Source organism: Stegodyphus dumicola, chromosome 9, assembly GCF_044657685.1.
Source record: "Stegodyphus dumicola isolate Sdum_Otavi_A_Nest chromosome 9, ASM4465768v1".
In the NCBI taxonomy this organism is placed as follows: domain Eukaryota; kingdom Metazoa; phylum Arthropoda; class Arachnida; order Araneae; family Eresidae; genus Stegodyphus; species Stegodyphus dumicola.
Window position 1 is genome coordinate 145,807,885 of NC_140776.1, and position 12,899 is coordinate 145,820,783.

The 12,899-nt window shown below is 30.1% G+C and overlaps 2 protein-coding genes across 5 annotated transcripts in view; one reads left to right on the forward strand and one right to left on the reverse strand.

The window, feature by feature from the left end:
* LOC118198092 (uncharacterized) overlaps nt 1-6,242 on the reverse strand; it is a 52,928-nt gene extending 46,686 nt beyond the window's left edge. The window contains exons 1-7 of the mRNA XM_035369687.2: nt 5,967-6,242; nt 5,665-5,765; nt 4,167-4,367; nt 1,489-1,577; nt 1,284-1,383; nt 1,029-1,072; nt 801-878 (exon numbers count right to left, since the gene is read on the reverse strand). Coding sequence (XP_035225578.1) covers nt 801-878; nt 1,029-1,072; nt 1,284-1,383; nt 1,489-1,577; nt 4,167-4,367; nt 5,665-5,765; nt 5,967-6,108 — 755 coding nt within the window. The 5' untranslated portion in view covers nt 6,109-6,242. The remainder of the gene's footprint in view (nt 1-800; nt 879-1,028; nt 1,073-1,283; nt 1,384-1,488; nt 1,578-4,166; nt 4,368-5,664; nt 5,766-5,966) is intronic.
* Nucleotides 6,243-6,601: 359 nt separating this feature from the next.
* The window catches only part of LOC118200252 (C-Jun-amino-terminal kinase-interacting protein 4-like), a 104,215-nt gene continuing 97,917 nt past the window's right edge, over nt 6,602-12,899 (forward strand). For all 4 annotated transcript variants that reach the window (XM_085824204.1, XM_085824206.1, XM_085824207.1 and 1 more), the window contains exons 1-2: nt 6,602-7,298; nt 7,381-7,501. In XM_085824204.1, the coding sequence (XP_085680330.1) occupies nt 6,984-7,298; nt 7,381-7,501 (436 nt within the window). In that variant the 5' untranslated portion in view covers nt 6,602-6,983. The remainder of the gene's footprint in view (nt 7,299-7,380; nt 7,502-12,899) is intronic.

The following is a 12,899-nucleotide window of genomic DNA, read 5'->3' on the forward strand; positions in this document are numbered from 1 at the left end:
TCAGATAGAAGAATCCTAACCCCCCGCCACAGCCATTCAAGACTGAAATTTGATCCTGGCCAACATCGATACAATGCCAGTCAATGTACTGGCATTGGCCACAGTGCCACTTTCCTAACCAGAAGGTGTTTAAATGTGACAAGCAGGAATGTCAGTTAGTTCCAAGAAAAATCAATCATATTTATGGCATAACTGCTTCTTTTTGTTGAAGCATCACATGCTTTAATTAATATTTCCCATTCTTAAGACTTTTTTATATTATTTTTAATTTCAGCTGATGATTTGGATATTAGATTATTCCAGATGTCGGATACCTGGATTTTAGACTTTATACTGTATATTGAAAAATCTGTAACATTTTGAGAAACATCTGCACAAAATACAAGAGACTTTTTTAACAAATATACTCTGTAAATTCTTTTTCAGAACCTCTCTATAAAAATCACTACCAGAATACTTTTTGTGATTGTTTTTGTTTTCAGCCCTGAAACCAAATTTATCCATCATTATTTGGCAAATTCCTCTTTGCACAACTGAGATAAATAAAGCTTATAATTAGCCTTTTCAATTTAAATGGCAGAAAAAAAAATGAACAGGTAAATATTGTTATTTTTAAATCTTATGATTGCAAACTACATTCGAAACAAATACAAAACAGACAATTTTTTATAAAATATTATTAAGATAAATTTTAAACATTTGCATGTGACAGAGAAAAATACATGTCACATTAATGATCACAAATATATAATTTTACAACCCAGAGAATCATATGCAACAGTATTTAAAGTATAACTTACCAGTCTTTTATTAAATGCCAGTCAGTATGAATGCCACCAGTAGACTGAGCACCACATTCTAACAAATGACCTGCCAAACTAAATAAAATTATAACAAATTATTAAATTATTAACAAATTATTATTTATTTCAAAATAATAAATTCAAAATGCATCTTAAATAGTCTAATTAATTTGTAATATAAATATATGTATATAATTGAATTTAAAAATTTGACTTTTAACTGACCTTCCCATAGCAAGTTTATCTAAATCTTGCATACTCCATTTAAACTAAAAGAAAACGACCAAAGATACAATGCAGCATAATTTAATAACATATATTTAAAAAATAACACATTAGGGAATTATACAGAAAATGACACAAAAATTTACATATAAATTTATAAAATCCATATAGAGTTTATTAATTTAGCTATCAGAAAATTTTGTAACAAAAACATTTAGCAAAAAAATACTTTATATTTTAATTTTAATCACTTACTTTATTTATTAATGGCCCCAACACTAAAGCACTATCAACACAACGACCAGTAATTACTATGTCTGCCCCTAAGCTTAGAGCTTTAGCAATAGGGCCAGCTCTGGAAGGGAAAAAAAAAAAAAGAAAGAAAAAATTACTACCTACATCAAAATAGGTTCAGATAATTATTAGGAAAAAAAGAATTTTTTTCTTCTTATAAACTTACCCTAAATATGCATTCATACTATGTACATTTTTGGGAAAAGGAAATCCTTTATCCATATCTTTAATATTCAAATTTTTGATATTTTCTTTCTGTCAAGAAAATTTAAAATTCAATCTGATTATATCAAAGCATGTAAAAAATTTAATCTTGAAAAATTAAAAGAACTTAATTTTTAAATCCATTTTTGAATTACATAATCACAATAAAAAAAAAAGGATTTAGGATTGGGGGGGATATAAACTACTTTTTTTTAAATTCATGTTCACAAATCCAAACATGGCACTCTTTGGTGATCCCATACTTGCCAAAATACTGTCCATGAATCTGATTTTTGCCAGCAGCCCTATTAAAGCTATTCTGAATTCTTATACAAGGATCAGACTTTTATTTCCTTTTTTGTTAATCTTCTCTCTCTTGGAAGGATAGAGAATGGATGGATTGTTATTATTTTTAAATTTGTTTCAATGTCAGCATTGATCTCGAGACTGGTTTTCACATACAAACAATGAAACATATGTGAGGACCAGTAAGATGAAGGAATAAACAGCAGTGTGGTGCAACTGATCATCACTTCTCTTTTTTCTTTTCAGAGTTCATACAGAGGCTGAGACAAACTGGACAGAAAATCAATCTGCTTGATGCTATTTTAAATACTAAAGGATACCTGTCAGAAATAAAACAATTGGATTATGCCCTTAAAAGGCACCAAAAGACATTGTGGTGTACTAATGGATACCAGAAACCAACTAGTATACCCCCAGTTACTAAGCTTTTTTTAAATGATTTGTACAGCAATTAAACTATTATATATTCAACAACACAATTTAATGATAGACAGCTAGAGATAATCAGCTTGTATTGCAATAGATTCCTGGTTAACTGGCTTTTATGGGACCTGATGTTGAGAAAGCTGGTATGCAAAGCAGAATTTATATGTTGTTAGTCAGATTAAAAAACATATGTATGTTTTCATACAAATAACTTAATCAGTCAAATTTTACAAAACGAATTTATCAGTTTAAAAAAAATGAAAACTACATGATTATGATCCAAAAAGAACACAGAAACCACTAACTTAAATTAAGTACTCACTGTAGATTGAAACCATTAATTAAATATATTCATACAATTATTAGGAAAAAAGTCTTCCCCCTTATGAACTTACCCTTAATATGCATTCATACTGTGTACATTTGAGGGAACAAGAAGAAAAACTCTGAAATTTCAAGAGCTTTCAAAACTAAAATTAACATCAATTTTGTTTACTTTCTACATTAAGGAATATATGGTCTCTGACTACAATATTTCCTAGGAATAGCAACGAAATTTTATCAATGGATAAAGTCTTGATAAAAATATGGTTAATTGAAGCAAGGGACCAGTTACTGAAAACAGGTAAATGAACCCTGATAAGACATCATACCTTTAATGTCCATGCTAAAAATAATTTAAAATAATTCCCTCTATCCCTATAATCATCAAAGCATTGCATGCACTATTAATATTTTCCAGTTATTTGCTCATAATATATGCTGGAAACATTTCTTCAGTGTTCCTTTTGTGCTTATAGATAATAAAAGTACTTGACAAAAAAATTCTTGAAAGTTAATTTCACACTGTTCTTGCTTTAGAAAGCAATATTTCATGTAGTATCTTTTCTAGGTACTTATGTATTATCACAACCACGTCAGCAAAAATTGTCAAATTTTGAAAAGTCGCCAAATTCTGGCAACCATTTGCATAACAGTTCTTTGAGTAAAGTAACTATGTCCATTGTTATTCCATTGTTATTATACTGAATATTCATCGAATCACCTTTTCCTTCTGTAAAAAAACCACATGTTGCACTATTAAGTAAATGCCCTTTTCTAATAGTTATTCAATTGTGGGAAGAGAAAATATGAAATTAGTAAAAACATTTAATGTGATCCTTAAAATAAAACAAGTTGGTTTAATTATAATTCAGAGAATGAGTAAAACTTCAATTTAATTGAACATGCATTTGGTTCTAACACAGTCAAATCTTTCATAATCACACTTTACCTTCCTGGAATCTCACTTACCAAAACATGAGAAATATATGATTGCATGAATGGATTCTGAAAACAAGTTACCTATCATTTTTTTTGTAAAGCTATGTACTTCATCATATTAAGATTGAGGTAAATACATCATTTAGACTGAAAACAAGTGACCTCAAAATGCTGTGTATAAGAATTATGAACTACAAAATTTCTGCTTCTTAGGATATGACGTTTCACATACACTATTCATCAAATGGTAGCATGGAAGGATTGCTAATAAGCTTTAAGCGGCAGCAATTGAAAAAGTCTTTAATTACTTAAAATAATGTAGATAGTATATGCACTGTAATTTATACTTTAGCTTTTAACAATGGAATATATATTCTCTAAAAAGATTATAATGCCTTCTGGACATTGTTAATAACTTTTTTTATAAAATTAACAAAGTACAACTGAAAATGAACTGAAAATGCTATTGACAGATGATTTAAAATAGATGAATAGTAACAGTAGCAACAACAGTGTTAATTAAAATCTATTATCATTGTATATCACAATCATTAGAACTCAGTTGTGTGTGTTGTGTCAAATGGGTTGAGAATCATTACACTACATAATACATTTTTCTTCAGAGCAATTATGAAAAAAACTTACTTGTGGTAATAAATCATCACCAGTTACAATGGCAATTTTAAAGTCTATATTTAATTTTTTTGCTGCTGCTCTAAGGGCATCTGCACAAGAATGGGGATTAATTCCACCAGCATTAGTTACCACTCGAACATTTCTTTCCTTTATAGCTTGAAGATTTGGAAGCATGGCAGAGTGTATAAAATCTGGCGTGTATCCCATGTCCTAGAAAACTTGATTAATTAGCACCATAAATACAACTATGCTTACTGAAAACATATTATCTCTTTTTAGTCCTTCAAATCATTAAGATAACTAAAAATACATATGCCTAAAAGTCAGTGAATATTTGTGATAAATAATACATCTTAGGCATAAGATGATTACATTCCTATTATAAAACTATGCATGTGTAAAGTAACTTTCTCAAAGGTTAAAGATCAACTGGAAAACTTTTTTTTACAGTTTAATACTTAAAAAACAATATAAAAATTAAATAAATAAGTAATATTTCATTTTAAATTACAGGCAATCTGAAAACATAGGTATTAAAACACAGATTAAAGCCTACTACTTTTAAAAACAATTTAGCATTAAAATTTTTTGAAAATTAAAAAAAAAGTACAAATATTTCCTTCTTTGTTTCTTTTCTAAAGGAAAAAAAAAAATAATATCAAATGCTATCAATTCATAAAACTAAACTTTTACTTGTAAATAAAATTTAAAAGCTGCTGTATTTGTCTTTGCATTTTCTTTTTGTCTAAACAGTTTTTGTATAAATTGCACAAATAGAAAATATCAAAATATTAAAAAAGCATATAATTTCTAGAATAAAACTGAAAGTATTATTTATAAATACTTGCACTTTGTTCATTACTACAAAATTTCTCTACCACCATTTAATTTTATTTTGGATGACAACAATACTATACAGAAATAGAAGTTTTGCCACTGATATATTATAGGGTATTAGACATCCATTTTATCACTTTTACTGTATAAATAACACTTACTGCAAAATATTATTAAGAAGTATTTATTTACAGATACATCAGATATATAATGCACTAAACATTGTAATTTCATTTAAATGCCTTTCACCCATTCGAACAATTATTCACTTATTTTGCATACTCACAAACTTGAATCTACTTTCAAAACCAAAGATCTCAACAGTTTGTGGCTAACTAATAACAGTTACATTAACATACCATACTCCAAAGATTAGTCAGTCTTTCTATCTATTTTGAGCTGACATAATTGGTTCACTTCTCTTGCCAGGAATTTACTTATAGTCATACTGTTTTGCACCACAATAGCTGATATATTTGAAATAAATGATTTTTAAATATCTGAAAATATGAATCTTATGTATCAAATTTAAACTCTGCAATTCATACCCCCCAAATAAAAGAACTAAATGTGACATCTTAGCTCATCTCCTTAAGCCGCACATATGATACAGAATTTTTCAAAATTTTGTAAATATCATACAAAATTCAAAACATTGCATTATACTTACAGGGGATTTCTCTTTCGCTTTGGCCAAAAGTGACATCGTAATTTCTGATAAGTAATCAAAAACTAGGAAATCTAGTTTACCCGCTTGAACTAAGGCAGGAACTATTAAAAATAAATAAAATATTAATGCTAATTTACATAATGAAGAAAATGTGTTACAAATTTATTTTCAAGCGTTACAAATGTTCATGGGAATGGATAAATTTATTTTCAAGCGTTACAAATGTTCATGGGAATGGATAAATTTAATGACTAGATATTAGGCTTGCATTTCAGAGGAAGAATTAACGGGAAAAAAATTACCTCCCGCGGCTGTGTCGCCCCAAAATCCGCTTGCGCATCCTATGCGAATGCTAGATGACATTCGATAGCGTGAAACTCCGAAGATTCTGCATTTTAAGAAATTTATTAATGTTTTTCCACGGTATATATTCATTGTGAACATATGAAATGAAAACTGTCAAAAATACACAATATAATATCAAAATCTGAAATACAACAATTTATTCTAAAACTTATTAGCAGACTACTACGTTCGTATCCTTTCGATATCAAAACATATCAAAACAAATGAAAACAGCTGCTAGTAATGGTAGTCGAAGTAGCTTCTACTGCAAAAATGTATCAATAAACTCTCTGGAGTACATAATTGTTTAATAATTAGGTGCAAATAAGAACATAGGAAAACAAAATTTTTGAACTATTTTCAGCTACTTACGGAATTCTGAACCAAGATCACTTGTGCTAAGAATAAGGAAATTATTTCTAATGAAGGAAACCCGTTTTTAAAGGAAGAAAACTAACTTTGGAATTTATTACTTAAAAGTTCGGTGTTTTTAATTTGTTTGAATTGTAGCTTTAGGCTTTTATTTGTAATTTTTTTTAAAATTATTGTTTTACTAAATTTTCTTTTTGATTTTCGGTTATCTAGACTGATGTGACGTCATTAACTTGTGACAAGTGGTACTTCGCATGGGTATTTTGTTTTGATTTAGAAACTGTATGCAAAATGTTTGTTATCCTTTGTTTTTCAACGAGATGATAATAACAAACGCTATGATTTCATTCGGTTGTTATGCCACATATACTTTACGATATTTTACAGGCAGTTAAAAAAACATGAAGTGACATCTGTTTATGTAGTTATAAGATTGCATAGCAGAAATACCAAACATTAAAATTACTCTAATCTTGATCGAAAGTGTATTAAAATGATGGAGCAGATGTATTTTTCTTTACCCCATTGTACTTTTCTTATGAAGCATTTATATTTTTTCCTCTCCCAAATTTCTGAATGACTAATATTAGTAATAAATCGCGATGGATGTAGATACACCTTTGATGCATGAAACTGTTTATGGAGTTTCGCCTGGCGAGGAATGCCACGTAATGTCAGACAAAGTTCAGACTTTAGCAAATAGCATTTATGAAGAATTTGCTAGGATGATCTCAAAATACGATGAAGATGTAGTAAAACAGTTGATGCCGTTAGTTATAAGTGTACTAGAACATTTGGACCTGTCATTCGTGGAGAATCAGGAGCACGAAGTTGAATTAGAGTTATTAAGAGAAGATAATGAGCAGTTAGTTACTCAGTTTGAGAGAGAGAAACAGCTTAGAAAATCCGCAGAACAGGTATTTATTCTTTTTACATGTGTATGATTGAGGTGTTGTTATCTCTGATTATGATACTTATGATTTCTTCTTCTTATTTTAGAAACTTTTAGAACTAGAATACTCTGTTGATGATGATCGTCGTGACTTGCAAAGCAAAGTTGAAAGCTTAGAATCTCTTGTTCGAATTCTTGAAATTAAAGCAAAAAATTCAGCTGATCATGGTAATTCCTTGCAAAAATATGACTTATTATTTCTTTTGAATGATTATCATTATTTAATTTTAGTAATCATTAGGCATGTTTCTTGTTTTTTATTAAATTATCAAAATCCTTTGTGATATTAGCATGTCTTTTCCTACTTTTTTTTGGGGGGGGGGAGGAAGAAATTGCAAATTTTTTACCTTCTCAAAATCGAAAAGTCTCAGTCCGAGAAATCAAACACCATGTTCAAAATCGAATGCATCGGATCATTGTATGGACACACAATCTTCACAGACAGTAATCTTGAATATTAATTCCTGTGGTTAATTTTTATTGGTGCAGGGGCTATAAAAATTAAAAATTTTGAAAAAAAAAAATATATTTCACTGGAAAGGGAATTTAAATGTAATCTGAAGAAACATGCATAGAAAACTATATGTAGATGCATACTATATATGCGTAGAATACTATATGCTTATATGGGGGTGACCCAGCTTTTAAGAACCCGGTTTAATCAAATTTAGTGACAGTAATCATGTTTGTGTGGTGAAACAATTGCTTTTCTTAATATAAAATTTTGAACTGAAGCATTGAGGTTTAAAGAAGGTGGAAAACAGGAATAATCAATACTGACAAAACTCATAAAATCTGTTTTAGTTTACTCCATGGATCCACAGTTGAATATGCATTTAATTCTGTGGGTGAGATTATGAAAGAATGTAAGACATCTTATCTGATAACCTAAATACTTTGAAGACTGTGCAATATTATTTATTATCATTAAACAAAAGTATGGGGGAAGTTTTTGGATTATAACTCTCCCTTGAAACTTTGTAACTTGGTAAACATTTTAGGGACAATTATTGAATATCTGGACAGCTTATAAAATTTTCCACATTTTATGAATCATTTTCTTTCTGCTAGCAGTTTTTCATCTCTATCACCTGTAAATATACCTACTTTATGTATTCTAATGTAATACTTTGAAGGATTAGGTAAGAAATCATCATCTGGATTGACATTTCACTTGTTAGCAAAAAAAAAAAAAAAAAAAATTATATATATGCAGTAATTTCCAGAACTTATTATATTCTTGAAAAGCAAGCTAAACTCTTCAGTTATTTTTTAAAACCTTCGTACACTGGAAAGGTTAAATGACTTTGTGAAATCATATAAGACATAAATTAATATTCAATGAATGTGAAAACATTAAACATTTTGCTTTCATAACAGAGTTAGTAGGAAATATGTATGTATTCATTTATAAATGTGTATCGCGTTAACAATCTGAATTTTTGAAATTATGTTGCATTCTTATTCCTCAGTAGTTTTCAGGCTTTCTGAAATGAGGTTACAGTCACCACTGGACATAACACATAACTGTTATGCTTACAGTAAGCATAACAGTTATCATTTACAATAGAACTTGGATGTATGAAGTTAAGATAGAATGAATTTGCAATAGAAGGATGTATGAAGATAGTTTCTTGGTCGAAAAGAATAGCGTCCATTAATATAATACCTATCTGATTAATGTTCTCAGGTTTGAATAGATTTTGTTTATATTGTAAGGATTATGTTAATTTTATTAACAGTTAAATTTTGAGTTAAATTTCTTTCCTGTCAAATTCTTAACTTCAACTTACTACTTCCGGCCAGAACGTAGTTTTAGAATCACGTCTGAATACATAATGAGGAGGAGCGGTATTTAACCGCATAGTTCTACTTGTCGAGGGAGAGAGAGTTTCTGATTAACGCGCGTCCGCCTTTTTGGCTACTCTCTCTCAAAGCTGTTATTACACTTGGCCGTACTCAGGCCTTCGATAGCTTTGCAGTCATCTTGTGTTTAAGGGGCCAACTACGTTAAAACTTTGATAGCTTCGGCTATATCTCTTTAGTTAAGCTTAGTTTTAGTTTAGTTCTTAATATCTTAAGTTCAAAGCCCAAGTGTTTGACTTTATTGTAAAACTCCAAGATGGAGTTCTGTTAACTCTTATCTGAATAATAAAGGGTTATTTTACCTTTTTAGGTTGTTTCATCTATACGAACTCGAGCGATTATTCGCTTACTAGTTCTTAAGATTCTTCATGTTCAACTGTAACGTAGCGTTTACAAAATTAGAAACTCTACAGTATGATCAGGGATAAGCACTCAAGGGCTATCTGCTTAAAGGAAGGCATGGCTTCGTGTTGACTTTCTAAGGGAAATGGCTTGTGTACACATTACACATGACAAAATCATGAAAGTGCCCATGCAGCCAACTCGTTTGCTGGGACTCGAACTCTGGTGACTCACCAGCGACCGAGCAGTGACTTCACTGCTTGGTCGCTGGTGGCCTCCCAGTTTTGAATAGAATATGTACATTTAGATGTTCACATGTTTAATACAAATACATGTGCAATTTTAATAATTATAATTTTGAAGTGGCTGTTAGTTATTTGATTATTTCTATGGTAAAATATTAAAATGAGTATTTTAAGTTGTATAAATATGTTTAATGTTGTAATTAAGGGAATGTATTTGAAGACCAGAAATCCACAATCCTTAGGACCAGAGCTTGTGCACAATGTAGGAATTTGTTGTATTCCAGGATAAAAAGGATAAATCATACGATACAGACTAAAAGTGCAAAATAAATAAGGGCATTAAGGATATGTAGAATAAATGACATGCAGATTAAAGACATAATAATGAACATTAATAAAGGGTAAAATATTTCATTTTTCTTTACATGTTTCAAACTTTTTCTGATAGAGGTTTGTTTGAAAACTTTAGGGTGCACCAGAGTAATTTTTTTTCTAAGTTATACAGTCAAACGTCGTTAATCCGGACTCGTCGTGACTTCACGACTCTGGATTATCGATTTTTCCGGATTATAGATCATCAGTTTAAATCTTGTAAGATGGCATGCAGAAATTATAAAATTAAAAATATGAAACTGTAATTTATGAAATAAAGAACAATTATGATCTAAAGGGTATCAAAATTTACAAAAAAAAAAAAAAGCTTAATATTTATTTGTTTACTTTATTAAACATTTCTTTCAATGTAAGTTGTTTAAGTTGCTTCGTTTTATGTGATAATACTTTCTCTTTAATTCTATAAACAGACATAATTTCTTTTTCAGTTACAAAGTTCCGCTTTTCAAGTCCTATAATTGCTGTGTCGAGAATACCGACTAATATGTCAGTCGAAATTTTTTCGTTTTCAATAACCTCTGTGTCCCATTCTTCACTATCGGAAGCAAATTATAATGATGAGGAATTTGATTTAAATCATATCAAAGACGGAATACATCGAGATGAAATACTACATTTAGTAAGGAATTATAAGCTAAATAAAATGAAAACATCTGCCCTGAAGATAAGGATAGTGCTGACAGATCAACTTCCAATTCATTGCGTTTCCCCCCTCCCCCCTGTCGCAGAGCAGCGTGAAATTGATAAACAGATTTCGGAATAGTTAGGTCATTATTTTCAGCAGTTCCTTTTTTGTTTATTGGACTTCAAAACATACTTTCGCTTTGTAGATCCTTTACATATCAGTAAATATATATCGAAAATTCTATTTAACATAATCTAAAGTTCAAGCTTACTTTTATAAAATTGCTCTAACAGTCTGCAAAAAATAATAAGCCGGATCTAATTCGAAGATTAAGGAACAACGCAATCTGCAACATTAAGTGAATTAGATAATTTTAGCTTAGCTTATACAATCCGTTATACATTAAACGCGCATGCGTAAACATATTTTGCGCATGCGCACACGCATTTTCGCGCCCGTAAAGGTCTTACGTGCATGCGTCAACGTGACACATGCGCAGAAAGTTTGTAGCTTTGAGGTCCGGATTATAGATCATTTCGTATTATGGGTGTCCGAATTAACGTCTTTTGACTGTATAATCTCTCTCTCTGTGATACAGCACTGCATTGAAGATTTTAGGTATTTTTCACTATGTTCCAAACCTTCATTAAAAGATATTTTCTCACTCCTAGTTCCTATACGTGTCAGTGTTGGAATTGTTTTCTTGCTGTGTTGATTTCAAACCAGAGCCATTAATTTCATCATCGGTCATCTGACATGCCCGTGTTCACTCATCTGGAAACATTCAGTCATTCAACAGCAATATCTTCTTGCAAAACTGCTGCATTTGTTCTTTCTTTCGAATACAGATGCAATTCTCTTACTTTAACCTCTATTGCATTGATCCTCAAATCGGAAAATTCACTATCATCGCTCTCAGTTTCAGTAAAAAGAGAAGATGGTCTTATATTATGTTGCTTGGGAAACAGAATTCCATGATTCTGCTAATAAATATACGCAGTCTTTGATGATGAATTTTTTTTTTTTTTTTTTTTTGTACAGTCAGTAAATGAAATAAATTGGTTCATTGGTTTTTTGAAAGAATTTTTTTCAGAAACTCTGAATTGCAATTTCATTTAAAAGTGTGTATTACGCCCTTGTCCATCGGTTGAATATTTGATATAGTATTTGGGGGCAAAAAAATTGCCGTGATATAACAGACATTAAAATGATTGCATCTGGATGTGCAGAGCTATTGTCTAGCAATAGTAAAATCTTGCAATTTGATGGTAACTTCACACTGTTACAGTGCCTTCTAGTTTCTTTAACACGCTGATGGTGGCACGGATATTCATTGTTCTTTTCGGGCGGAGGTGCTTGAATTAGCAGTCCGTGTCATGGTGTGGTGCAGCTCCAAATCATAAAATTAAAATTGTAAAATTAAAAAATAAAAAATTAAAATTATAAAATTTAATTATTATATTATAAAATTAGATATTAATTTTTTATATAAAAGCGTATTTTAGCATTTTTTGATATACAAGCATGACCCATTGATGGGTAATTTCCTGATTTTGCCTTGTGCAAAGATTTTTGGCATTAGAAACACTGGTAAAAATATATTTCAGGATAGCGATTTTTTGACGCCATTTCTGCTTATGTTCAATGCCCTCTCCAGTAAAATTGTGTCCAAAACATAATTAAAACAACAATTCAATAAACTACATTTTAAGTCAAATAATGAAATAACATAAAAAATTAAATACATGTTATCTCATCTACACACTACAAAAAGGAAATATCTGTGTCTTCAGTTTGTGGCACACAAAATTCCTAAACAGCATCCAAAAACTTTCTAAAATTATCTGAACTACAATCTGTATATTGCTTTTGCCACATAAATTTACAAAAATAAGAGTGAAAAATATCCTTCGTAGTGCCTGACTGTCGTACTCCGTCTTGTCGAACAAACTCCTTCAAACCCATCTGAACAATCTTTACATTCGACCATAAGAATTTCCTTCTTACAAACAGAACATTTATAATAACTACTAAGTAAACCTTCATTTACATACCAGTCAATTAATGCTTTTTTTTCCCTTTCATTTCAAACCGT